The sequence below is a fragment of the Moschus berezovskii genome, chromosome 10, assembly GCF_049115385.1.
Source record: "Moschus berezovskii isolate FMDL1 chromosome 10, NW_MosBer_1.0, whole genome shotgun sequence".
Lineage (NCBI taxonomy): Eukaryota > Metazoa > Chordata > Mammalia > Artiodactyla > Moschidae > Moschus > Moschus berezovskii.
The window spans coordinates 67,266,477-67,280,031 of NC_142469.1; the positions used below are offsets into that span (position 1 = coordinate 67,266,477).

Below are 13,555 nucleotides of genomic sequence, written 5' to 3' on the forward strand. Positions count from 1 at the left end.
AATCTATGGTGTAGATAATATTGATATTCTCCCCAGTTTATAGACCAGAAAACTGAGACTCCAGAGGGATTAGATTTTAGAAAGGAAGCTTATTGTACTAAGGCAAACAATCATGAACTTTTAACTTTCTGCTAAAGATGAAGAAAGCTGATCGCCGAAGAATTGATGCTTTTGAACTGTGGTGCTGGAGAAGACTCTTGAGAGTCCCTTGGACTGCAAGGAGATCCAACCAGTCCATTCTAAAGGAGATCAATCCTGGGTGTTCATTGGAAGGACTGATGCTAAAGCGGAAACTCCAATACTTTGCCCACCTCATGCGACGAGTTGACTCACTGGAAAAGAGTCTGATGCTAGGAGGGATTGGGGGTGGGAGGAGACGGGGACGACAGAGAATGAGATGGCTGGATGGCATCACCGACTCGATGGACATGAGTTTGAGTGAACTCCGGGAGTTGGTGATGGACAGGGAGGCCTGGCGTGCTGTGGTTCATGGGGTCGCAAACAGTCGAACACGACTGAGCAACTGAACGGAACTGAACTGAACTGAAAGATGAATATGATGATGGGGAAAGAAGGACTCCCAGGAAAGGAGTTTGTTTTTGCCTCTGTGATGGGATCTCACTGGCTTCTTCCTGTGTCCTGCAGGCTGGTACAACCGTCTGTACATCAACTTCACGTTGCGTCGCCACATCTTCTTCTTCTTGCTCCAAACCTACTTTCCCGCCACCCTGATGGTCATGCTGTCCTGGGTGTCCTTCTGGATCGACCGCAGAGCCGTGCCTGCCAGAGTCTCACTGGGTAAAAGCACTTGATAAGGTGTGGCAGGGTGGGTTTTTGGTTTGTTTGTTTGTTTTCATCCAGTCACTATGTAGAGAAGTAAAAGTCACCATTCAGGGTTCTCAACTGATGGTCTGTCCGAGTCAGAGGAGCGAACTTTCCTCCTACTTCTTGCTTTCCAATCCCACACTGCCCTCAGTTTCCCAGACCATGTGATGAAAACCTCAGGGAGCTCAAACCACACCACCTCTGCTCAAATCATTTCAGAAAGAGAGCATTTTTCTGGGATGTGGACTTCTACCACGGGCAGTGTCAGAGCTCAGTACTTTGATAAATGAGGCAATTCGACAAATGCCCAAACTTACTCTGTAAATACAAAAACTTAGGTTGTTGGCTTTGTTTAGACAGAGTTTGGGAGCAGGGCCCAATTTTCGTGATTTCTTGAAAGGAGAGGGGGGCTGCATTCCCTGGAGTTGTGGCTTAGCCTTGGAAGCCCCTAAGTGTCAGAGTCAACACTTGCACCTCATCATTGTCAATTTGGACAAAATCAGGTTGGGCTGTGAGACACAAGAGGGTTTGGCCAGCAAGGCACAATGAGGAAGAAACTGGTGTGACAGGCTTTCTGGACTCAGATGAGGGCGGATGTGTTCTTTTCTTGAGGTTTGGGAAGGTTCCTTGAGAGGGGTTCTTTAGTCCCTGCTTTTAAATTTTTATTAAATTAATTAGTTTTAAATTTAAATTCAATTAGTTACATTTTTGTTAAAGTTTTTTAAAAATTTATTTTTTATTGAAGTATAGTCGATTTTCACAGTCACTGTTTTAAATTCCACATTTGAGCAGATCCTCTGGGACACACCATGGATCTTGGCAGTCACATCACAGAGACCCTCAGCTCCAAGGGGCTCAGAGTAAAATGGGACATGCAGTGAGTGGCCCAGGAGGAGAACGGGGTGGCTGCTTTGGAGCAGACCCTCACACCTCTATGAGGTGGAAACATGCCGGGGGCACTTCTGGTTGGATATATAAGAGAGAGAGAATGTAAAATGGGGCAGCCATGTAGGCTTGTCAGAGGCTGAACTAAAGCTGGACATTGCAGGGATCACCACGGTGCTGACCATGTCCACCATCATCACGGGCGTGAACGCCTCCATGCCCCGCGTGTCCTACATCAAGGCCGTGGACATCTACCTCTGGGTCAGCTTCGTGTTCGTGTTCCTCTCCGTGCTGGAGTACGCGGCCGTCAACTACCTGACCACCGTGCAGGAGCGGAAGGAGCGGAAGCCGCAGGAGAAGGCGAGAGAAGTTTCATTCATTTCCTTGTTGGAGTCCATGCTGCTTGCTGGTTGGATGAGAATAGCGGGAGGGAGAAAAGGGAGATGTTTGTGCAAAAGGAGGAGGATCCATTTCAGAATATTCTAGCTTCTATCACAAAGGATCCCAGAAAGTAGCTAGTCTTTGGATAAAAGCTAGAAAGACTTGGGTTCTTGATCTCAGCTCTGCCACTTCTCTTGGGCCTCAGTTTCCTCATCTGTTTTAAAAAAGTATAACAGAATCCTCACCCCACCTACCTCCCAGGGTTACTGTTAAGGGTTACAACACCCTTGCAATAATGTATGGGAAAGTTACTTTGAAATTGTATGGTTCTAGATGCATGTAAAGTCTCACTCTCATTCCTGAACATGTCTAGGGAAAATGTCTCTATGGCCTTTGAGCAGACAAGAGGGAAGTTTTAGAATAAAAAACTCATATATATATCAGTTCTCTGGCCCATTGATCCTGAGACTTTAGCCTTTGGGCTCATTGGAAATACTGTGCTATCTGTATAGCACTGCACTACACTTAAGTATACTGCGAAATGGAATGCAAATGGGGAATTCAGGGCAATGTGTGTGGGCAGAGAGGGAAAGTCTATTCTATTCACACACAGACTCTTATTAATCATGTTAAGAAATAAAATGCCAACTTTTACCAAATCCTTAATCATTGCACTAATAAAAATGATGTTCATCTGAAAGATGTAGAGATTAGGGGACTGAAAAATCCTACACTGATGCATGTCTAGGTGTCTGGGAGCTCCTTTGCATAAGAGAGCTTTAAATTTTAGCCAAAGAGGATGTGTTGCATTTTCAAAAATAGTCTTTCAATTCCACAATATATCTGCTAAGTATTTCCACGGTGTCTTCAAATATGCTAGAATGTTTAAGATACATATTTCAAGTTCTCTTCAGAATTTTCTGCTTCAGCATTTGGGTGTTCACATTTTCAATAATCTGTACATTGATCATTATCAAATGCCTTTGATTCTACTCAAGCACTCAATTTATAATCTGTTAGGCTTTCCTTGTGGGGAGCTTTTCAAAAAGTAGCACAGCCTTCCTCTGACAAATGTGGACTTATGAACTATTAACCTCATATAACATGTTCTCAGGCAGATCATCAACCTGTTACCATATGATGAGCCTGGTCTTGGGCAGTGATGATACGATGCCATCTAAGGAGCAAAGAGGAAGTCATCAGTGGACAGACCATTAGCCCAAGTCTAGTTCCCTGTCTATGGGGACAGAAACTCACTGTTGTCAAACATGCTACTGAAAGGCTGAGAAGGTGTAGTTGCTGGAGGGTAGACAGGTGGGGAGACATAAAATCTCTCTCTCACTGCTCCACAGAGAAATCATTATTCACAACTTAGTTAACGTGGCCTCCGGTGGAGCTGAGGTTCCCAGAGGGGCCTGGATTCACCTTCTCAGCCTACTAAAGATGAAGATTCCAGGCATACCCCATACCTATGGATTCAGATTCTCTGGAGCTGGCACCCTGGAATTGGCATTGCTGACAAGTTCCCGAGCAATTCTGATGCCCACTGAAGTTTGACTTCTGCTCTGCAGAGACGGCAAGCCTAACCAGAGCCTCCTAGATTCACCCGGGTTCAAAAGGGGGTTCTATGCTGCTTTGGGTTGAACCTGGAAGGCAAAGTGTGGAGGCACGGGGTCTGCTCCACTGGATGTGCTCAAATTCTTTGGCTGATTATCCAGACCTGCCCAGTGTACCAAGAGCCACTGAATTTTTCTTAGAAATGAGCTGATGTGGGATATAGAGATTTTCTATAATCTTGAGCGTTACCTGATTCTAACTCAAAATCTTAAAAGTCTGTGTTTATTTTAGCAGACAGAATTTCAGCTTAGAGCAAGGAAAAGGAGTAAAGACCTGTGTCTTAAAAAAAAAAAAAAGTCCCCAGTGATTTAATAATGTCTCATAATTTGAAAGTTTGGGTGTGATTATGTCTAATGCAAAGAATTGAATAGATGACCTCTTATTAACCCTTATCCTTAAAATCTATGTTAATTATTCTAGGAGTGTATTAGTGTGCTACTTAATTATTGTTGCTGATAGGACAAGACATAGAAATTATAATGAAACAATCATGCCCGATTAAAAAAAATAGCTCTCCAAACTATAGATTTCTTCAAGTGTAAAAATACTTGAAGTAATTTTGATTTTTTTCATCTATTTTTGTATCCTAATGCCTCTTTGTATCCATCTGTATATTTCAAGATCCATGACAATAGGAGACAGGGTGTGAAATATTATTTTACTTTCCCAGATGGAAAAGGCACAGCAGGGCTGAGAGCAGAGTTTGAAACATATTACAACCAACAGAATGAGAATAAACCCATGGTCAGTTGGCTAGCATCATACCTTTGTCCAGCATCAATCAAATACAAATCCTTTTTACTTGGGTATGTGAATCCTTGTTTAAATTTTTAATAATCTGTACATAGATTATTATCAAATACCTTTGGATTATATTTAAATACTTTTGGACTTTCTTTCCTGTATAGAGTCATTCAAAATATGGCAAAGCCTTTGTTCAATAAATATGGGCTCATGAGCCAAACGTTAACCAGTGCCAGCTTTGCTGACTCAAATTGTGAGGAGGAGTTAAGTAAAACCATTTCCCTCCCTCCCCCTTATAATTTCTCATGAACATTTTCATACTTGCAGAAGTGGTTGAAAAAATAGGATAATGTGCATCCATACACCCTGCCCCTCCATCCAACATCGCTGACATTTTGCCATTTTTGTGTGAACTTTTTCTCATATAAATATATTTTTTGTCAGTGCAGTTGAACCATTTAAAAGTACAGGGCAAAGGACTGGTGGGGGGGTATAAATTAAGAGTTTGGGATGAACAGTTATACACTACGATATATAACATAGGTAAACAAAGACCTACTGTATAGCACAGGGAACTGTATTCAATAGCTTGTTATAACCTATAATGGAAAAGACTCTGAAAAAGGTCTCATATATATCTATCTGCATATGCATACTTATATATATAAAACTGAATCACTTTGTTCTATACCTGAAACTATACCTTGTAAATCAATTATACTTAGAGGATTATCAAAAAAAAAATAAAACAATAAAAATACATAACAGGCAGGCACCATGATTCTTGAACCTTAAACGTAACCCTTTAAAATAAGGACATTCTCCTACCTAATCATCTTTGTATTTATATACAGAGGTGGGGGCCCCAGGTTGGAACCAGAATATGTGGATTTAAAGTCCTGATTCTGACACCAGTTGTCTGATCCCAGGAGAGCTGTATAGCTTCTCTTGTTCTTAGTTTTTGCTTCTGCAACTGAGGGCATTAGGACTAGATAAGTGGTTCTCCTCAGTAGAATAACCTGAGAACCTTAAATCAATTAGTCTAGAGTGGAGCCTGGGTGTGCCCAGTTTAAAGCACTCCCAAGGTGATTCTAATATGCAGCTAGGGTAGAGAGTCACTGGAAAAGTGATCTCTGGAGATGTTGCTAGTTCTGTTTTCAGTGGTTCCGAATAGTCATGGGCTTTACTCTCAGCCCAGGCCCCTTCATCTGGACCTCTTCCAGGTCTAAACGTGCCTGACATCTCCCCTTGTTTGTTGCCTGCAGTTCCCATGCATGTGTGGAATGCTTCACTCAAGAACCATGATGCTAGATGGAAGCTACAGTGAGTCTGAGGCCAACAGCCTAGCTGGGTACCCGAGAAGCCATATTCTGACAGAAGAAGAAAGACAAGACAAAATAGTGGTCCACCTGGCCCTGAGCAATGAATCCAGCTCCTCCAGGAAGAAGGGGTTTCTGAAGGGCCAGGTGGGTCTTCGCATCTTCCAGAACACCCACGCCATCGACAAATACTCCCGGTTGATATTCCCAGCTTCCTACATATTTTTCAACTTGATTTATTGGTCAGTATTTGCCTAGGGACTCCGAGGCTATGCCTGGTGAAGGTAACTTCTAGACCCTTGGACTGTCCTGCCTGATATGGATATCTATGGGGTCTGGCCGCCTGCCAACACATGGACCTGCTGACCATGTCCGCTCACAGACAGAGCAGCAGCTCCTGGACCACCTTGAGCAGCATCCTGGCCCCTGGAGGACCCCAGGAGCCCTCCAGCTGCCCTTCCCCAGACCTCGTGGGCTGCTCGTATTCATGCTGTGCTGTATCCCACTTCTTGCCTCTCTGGGACTGTCTTCTTCTGTTCTTGTGTGTGAAGAGTTTCATGAGTGCCCCCTTCCAATAAAGAAAAGGCTCAAATGCCTCCCAGATGAATATTCTGAGACCCTTATAAGGCCTAGGATTCTGTTATAGAGGAAAGGGGATAATGAAAGGCAAGCTTAGGGGCTTTCTTGATAGGAGACAGGAAATGAGGATTCAAAATGGAAATGAAAAAATCTGTAAACTCTACACCTGGATAAGTGCCTATCTAGGAAAGAAGAAAAAGGAAAACTCAGATCCCAGACAGGAAATGATTTGACCTGAGTGAGTCTGGCAACTCCCATGATTTTGCAGTATTAAGGAACATCATTCTTTCATCCATCCAATCAGCCACTCATTAAATACTGAATACCCAGCCTGTGCCAGCGCTTATTTTTCTCAGCAGTCTGTGACAATATGCACTGAATATTGCCTACCAGGGAGACACTGCCCAAACTCATCAAGGTGTAGAATTTTTTGGAGGGGCTGGCCATCTGGATGCAGCTGACTCCCCATATGGTTGACCTTAGTCTCCCGTTCCTCCAGAAGCTGAGTTGATAACCCTCAGCCCAAGACCCCATCATAAATCAAACTGTTAGACTAGACCATCTGGCATGGCTGTAGGCCCCCAGGTGAACAAAGACCCTCCTATCAGGCAGGACAGTTCAAGGGTCTAGAAGTTACCTCCGAAGAGCTGGAGGCCAAGGCCCAAATCTGTCTTTTGTCAAGGTAATCCTGTACTACACAATAATCCTTGTCAATTCCTCATTGTTAATGTGAATAACTCTGCTTCCAGTCATTAGAAGATTCATGTAACAGACATTTAAAAACATCCCTACACTAGATATTGGGCTTTCCTGGTGGCTCAGATAGTAAAGAATCTGCCTGCAGTTCAGGAGACCTGGATTTTATCCCTGGGTTGGAAAGATCCCCTGGAGAAGGGAATGGCAACCCATTCTAGTATTCTTGCCTAGAGAATTCCATGACAGAGGAGCCTGATGGGCTATAGTCCATGGGGTCACAAACAATTGGACACGACAGAGTGTCTAACACTTTCACTTTTTTTCACTACACTAGACATAGTGGGATCCAAAGTAAGAATAAGACATAATTATATTCTTACACAGCCCTCAGAGAAAGGACTGGTCAAGGATGTGATATATGATTATGTATACTAAAAATGTTACATGCAACAAAAATGGTTCAATGTGTAATGGAAATTCTGAGGAAGGAATGATTTCCAGTGGAAGACTGGATCTTATGGAGATGACAGCTTCTGAGCTGTTCCTTGAAGGCTGGGAATCTGGAGAAGAAGTGTTCATGCCAAGTGCACATGTAGAAAGTACATGCTAGATACGGGCTTTTCAGTACAGTAGCCACTGGCCATGAATTTAAATTTAAGTTAATTAAAGTTAAAAAAACTGAGTTCTTGCCACATGGCTCTAGCCACATTTCAAGTGATCTACTCAATAGCCATATGTGGCCAGTGGCTGCTGTATTGGATAGTGCAGAGTTATAAAACATTTCCACAGTCGTAGAAAGTTTTATTAGTGCTGCTGTGGATGGAAGGATTGGCCTGAGCAAAAAGCTTGAGAGAGGCACGATAGTTTGGGATCGCAGAGTATAGAGTTTGTGGGGCAAGTCATCTTTTTTTGCTGGATCCTAGTGTGCGGGAAGAGGTGAGAGACGCACTATTTCTGCAACACTAGAAGTCATGGCAGGTCCCCCAACCTCTCCCCGCACATGCATGCTGATGGGGACAGTGTCCCCTCCATGTAGTTGCCTGGCCCAAGACCAGTGGCTCTCCCAGCCTCGTAAACAAATGAAGAATGAAGGTACACAAAGAAGGAAATTGCATGGTACAGGGCATCTGGAAATATTTAGAAACCTTTATTCTCTGGAGACTCTCTAGGCCACACTGCTGCTCAAAGAATGATAATTACATTGTCGTTAAATACATCCTGTTGCTCTAGTTGTCGTATTTAATTCCAACACTGCTTGACTTCTGACCACGTTGTCTTCATAAATGGAAGCTCCTACAGCATGGTGGCCTGTTAACACTTAACAAAAATAAAGATGTATTTTAACTAGCTTATATAGTGAATTGGCATTCATTCTATAGCAAACAGAATTGTGAACAGCATTTTATCATGAGCCAATGACACCTTCGGATTTAGCATAGTCTTATTGCAGTGTAATAATGTGACTCTACGTAAGAAAGGTAGAAATTTAAATGAGGTAAAGAGGAGACAACCATAGAAGTGGAGAACGGGAATTAAAGAAACGGTGAGAAGAGGATGATTCACCATAGAGAAAGGACAGATGAGTAAAAATAATTGTTATCAGAGATGCTTGAAAGATGCTTGATTTCACTGAATCTAAGGCACCATCAAATGTAAGATGCCCCATAGTTTATGTACCACTGAGAGGAAAAAATGCTGCTAATTAAATTATAGCAGTCAATGATTTTAGGATGAATCCCGACTTCACCAATGTTAAATTATAACACATATGCATGCTAGAATAAAAGAAATAGATATTATACAAAAACGGATGATCAGACATACTTCTTGTACACCAAGGAGACAACATTTATTGTGCACTTGTCTTCAAGGCCTTATGCCCAGGTAGAGGATGGGGTGGTGCCTGGGGTGGTAGCAGATAAAGAAATGAATGGGAAACTCCTTTTAGTCACTAAGAAACTTACACTGGGGAATTCCCTGAAGGTCCAGGAGTTAGGATTTGATGCTTTCACTGCTGAGGCCCAGGTTCAATCCCTGGTGAGGGAACTAAGATCCCACAAGGCTGTGCAGACTGACAAAAAAAAAAGAAAGACAAAAGATAAAAAGTTCACATTCATAGTAGGCGTGGTTCAGAATGGTTCAAAGGAGGGAAAGATTACATATTTTGCTGTTTATGGTAAATTTTGAGCAATGGCTAGATATAATTTCAACTAATAGGAAAGGAGGGAAGGGAATATTAACATGGCAGAAGGAAAGCTTGGGTGTCTTCAGGAAACTGTGAGCAAACACTCCACCAAATGTACAAAAGTCTTGGGTTCGCATCCTAGCAGTTCCAGGACCCCAGTGTCAAGGGTCCTTCTAGGTTCATTCCACTTGAAATAAACCTGGGGAAGAAATTGGACGGTTCTTGTTTGAGCCCACGAATGTCAAAGAAAACCAGAGCTCTGGGTTGTAAGCAAGTTTAGAAAGTTAGGACTCTTCAAAATCACTTTGATTTTGTTCTTCCCTCTGCAGAAGGGAGACCATGAATTCAAAAAATGGAAAGCTGCTGAGTTTCAGGGAACCAGTGAGGCAGGAAAATAATGATGACGGTAGTGGAGAAAGTTCATGTTAAGTTCAGTGATGTTTAGAAGTGCAGCCTGTGTGCTGACACTGATTTAGACCAGGCAGCCAGAAGAAGAAGCTAGTCCAGTGGAAGGTGAGGAGTCTGGGTCTGGTAGGCAAGCAGAGATGTCAAGTAAAAACTTACAAAGGCTGGTCTAGGGCTGAAGGGAATAAAGATTTGGGACTATCTTCCCAGATGTGCTCACGGAAGCTATCAAGGGGGAACAAAACTCCTCAGAAGAAAAGCAGAAGAGAGGAGGTCTGGAGATAAAAGCTTGGGAGTACTTATTTAGGTGGGAAGAGGAATGCCGATCAGAGAAATAGAAGAACCAGAAGACAGTCACAGATACAGTAAGAAGGAATAGTCTCAAGTGGGGGAGGGGAGGCCTGGGAGTATATAATAACATAAAAATTGAGAAGGGTAAGGGCTGTGAACAAACAAAGTAAGATGGAGGCCAGAGGCCAGATGGGATCAATCAGGCACATAGGGGACTTCCCTGGTTTCCAGTGGTTAAGACTCCGTGCTCCCAGTGCAGGGTGCACGGGTTCAATCCCTGGTCAGGGAACTAAGATCCCACATGCCACAACTAAAGATCTCACGTGCCTCAGTGGAGACCTGGCACAGCCAAATAAATATTTTTAAAAAATCGTGCAGATAGATGATGGCCTTCCTTGGCAAAGAAGAGGAACCATTCTCTCAAGTACAAAAGGTTTATGTAGGTAGAAGGAAAAATGTTCAGAAAACTGCTATTTACAATAGGAGATGGTTTTAGATTCTTGTTTTCTTGGAGGACTTCAAAAGAATACTATGGCATAACTGACCTGGATGAGGTTGTGGTTTTAATGGTGGGTTCTTCAAACTCTTCTATTGGAGTTGGTGGAAGTGGTCCAAGAATGGTGTTTATAACCTGGTTACCGGGTCTGTGGACCCAGCTTGGGAAGCAGCAGTCTTGAGTAGTTAAGACTCTGCACTTCCACTGCAGGCGAGTGTAGTTTCAATCCCTGGTGGGGAAATTAGGACCCCACATGCCTCTGGGCAGGGCAACTGCACTGTGTAAAGGGAGGAGTGCGGAGTCCATTGTCCGCTTCAAAGAGCACCGCGGTGAGAGCTGGATGTGTGGCTCCTAATTCATTTTTCACATAAACCTCACACAGGTTTTAAGGATTTTCATCCTACACACCGACTGAAATGTGCCATCTTCCATAATTGTGTTCAACCCATCGGGTAGGTGGATTTGCCTGAAACAATTCATTGCTCATAGTATTTTCAGGCAAAATGTGATTTATTTCTTTACTTAGAGAAGGGGCTGGGAAAAAAAACCCAAACTGGCCTGGGTTGTGCTGAAACATGTCTGCCTGGAGTTATCCTAACAGCCAGTTGGAATTGAGAGTTAAACTAGGACATGGGCTTAGCTCCTTGAGACCAGAAGCTGAGCTGTGTGACCAGCAGCCATTCAGAGCAGTCTACACATTCCCAACCCTCTACCCCTAACCCACACCGATCACTAAGAAATGTGACCAAGTTAAAATGGTACCCACGGGGAAGGTTGTGCACCAGCATGTGTCTGAGGGCGAGAACACTGGGCTGTTTGCACTGAGAGCTAAGTCCCATGCCGGAAGGGACCTATGTCCCAGCCTGTCCAACCTCCAGAGCTATCTGAGGGCAATCCACACCTGTAGTATAAACATACTCTCCATCAGCGGACTAAAACATTTAGTCCTCACTTTTGGACCTGCTGATGTCATCATGAAATGATATTTGGGTCAACATTGAGAACATTAGGTTTGGGATTTATTTTAAAAGATAAATTGAAAAACCAACTTCAGGTGTAGTATACCACATTGAATCTAAACTGACCAGGTTTATGATGGCAAGTGCTGTTTAGTCCATTTAGCCCAAGGTATTTCACATTAAACGTGCCTATTAATAACCTGCAGACCCTGTTAAAATGCAGATTCTCATTTAGTAGGTTTGGGAGGGGACCTTGGCTTATGTGTCTCTTTCATTCTTTTTAAGAAATATTTATTTGGCTGAGCCACATCTTAGCTGTGGCAGGTGGGATCTTAGTTCCCCAATTAGGAACTGAACCAGGTCCCCTGCATTGCGAGTGCAAACTGTTAGCCACTGGACAGCCAGAAAAGTTCCAGGATTATGTGTTTCTAATAAATGGCCTGGAGATGTCAGTGCTGCTGACCTGCAGACCACATCTTAAATAGGGAGGCCCTAGGAACCCCTCCCTCATAATTTAAAGTTGTGCTCAGATATTGCCTCCCCTTTGTCACTTTCCCTTACATCCTCTCCCTTCCCAAAGCATAATTTATCTTTAACTCATCTATATTTCCAAAGCATGTTATGCATTTGTGCACTGAGGCATTTCCTTGATGTTTTGATTATTCTCCTTAATCCATGCTTCCCAGGCCTGGATTAGTCACCTGGCAAGCTGTTGAGAAAGTTTCAGTGCCTGAGCCCCCGTCCCAGAGTTCATGATTTTCTTATAATCCCAACTCTTTTTTGGTGGTGGTGGTTGATAATAACAGTAACTCTTTTTAAAAGTCTAGTACCAAGTCTGAAATAAATTTTGGGGGGAGAGTTTTGCATGGTTTACAAACAGTGTTCCTTGGAACCCAAGAGGTTCTCTGTGGGATACTTCAGGGTCTGCTCTGGGAGTGAGAGATGCTACAGTAAGGTTTACAGGAGGTAAGAGGTGAAGGTGGCAAGATACAGGCCAGAAACAGAACTGGGACTTCTGGCCCCCAAACCTTTTCACTTTTATGGTTTCCCACAAGAAAGCTGTGCAGTCTGAGACACAAAGGGCCGAAGGGACGTTTCCATCTTCTCCTATCAACATTCCTTAATCCAGAAGGTACCTGGCCTCCTGGCATGGGTGGAATGGAGGCCGGAGGTGGGAGTGGCAGGTAGGCAGGTATCACCACGTAGAGCTTTGGTTTTCTGCTCCGACACTGGATTTGCCCAAACTGCTTGAAGGAAGATTTTAGGCCCAGGTCCTGGTCCTCTGGTTTCCAGCCTCTTCTGACCTCCTGCCTTTACCCAGTTCCTCCTTCTTGGCACCTTTCCTTTCTCCCAGAGAGCACCCCTCCTCTGCACCCAGTAGCAAGCTGGCAGCTGTGGCCCCATATCTCCGATTACCCACCGTGTCCAGGCTGCCGTGGCCTTGAAGGGCTGCAGAGCAAAGCATGGCCATGAACCTCTCTCTTTCCTCCTGTAAGCAGGGATAGTGTATGCGAATGAAAGCTGCAGCAGAGGATGTAATCACAGGTGTAACAAGCCTTACCGTGTCAGCTCCGAGGGGCGGGTCTTTTAGCCTAGCTTCTCAGCTGCTGTATTCCAGGATACATAACAGTGTTGCACATGCTATTTGCTCAGTAATTTTGATGGAAAGAAGGAATGAAAGCTATTTTTTAAACTGAAGTATAGTTGATTTACAATGTTTTATTAGGTTCTAGTGTACAGCAAAGTGATTCAGCTATACATGAAAAATAGGAATTTTCTTGTCATCCTTGTGCAGGGGCCATGCTAATCTCTGTATTGTTCTGGTTTTAGTATATATGTGCCAAAATAAGCACTAAAGCTGCTGTTTATAAGAGCTTGCTATGCACTGGACACTGTGCTGCATATAGATTATAGAAATTTCTTCTCTCCAAAACCTCAGGCTTTGTATTTTTATTTTAATTTCAGCTACCCTTGACTATCGTCTTTTTTATTGAAATGTTGGAGAAGAAGGAGATAGTTGTACTTCATCTATTATTGTAAAGATGTCCCCAAACTAAGATATTTTCCTCATAGTTACACCTTTTACATGTAAGGGCACATGCACGATTTTTGCCAAAATGTTTTTTTAAACTCTGCTGTTTGTAGAGAAATTGCTTCAAAGGTACTGCATTAT

At 43.3% G+C, this 13,555-nt stretch overlaps 1 protein-coding gene and 1 pseudogene across 1 annotated transcript in view; one reads left to right on the forward strand and one right to left on the reverse strand.

The window, feature by feature from the left end:
* Positions 1-8,411, forward strand: part of GABRR2 (gamma-aminobutyric acid type A receptor subunit rho2) — a 49,273-nt gene extending 40,862 nt beyond the window's left edge. The window contains exons 7-9 of the mRNA XM_055433173.2: positions 646-798; positions 1,874-2,070; positions 5,718-8,411. Coding sequence (XP_055289148.2) covers positions 646-798; positions 1,874-2,070; positions 5,718-6,029 — 662 coding nt within the window. The 3' untranslated portion in view covers positions 6,030-8,411. The remainder of the gene's footprint in view (positions 1-645; positions 799-1,873; positions 2,071-5,717) is intronic.
* Positions 8,412-13,144: 4,733 nt separating this feature from the next.
* LOC129561372 (U6 spliceosomal RNA) lies at positions 13,145-13,235 on the reverse strand (annotated as a pseudogene).
* Between the last annotated feature and the right edge of the window lie 320 nt (positions 13,236-13,555).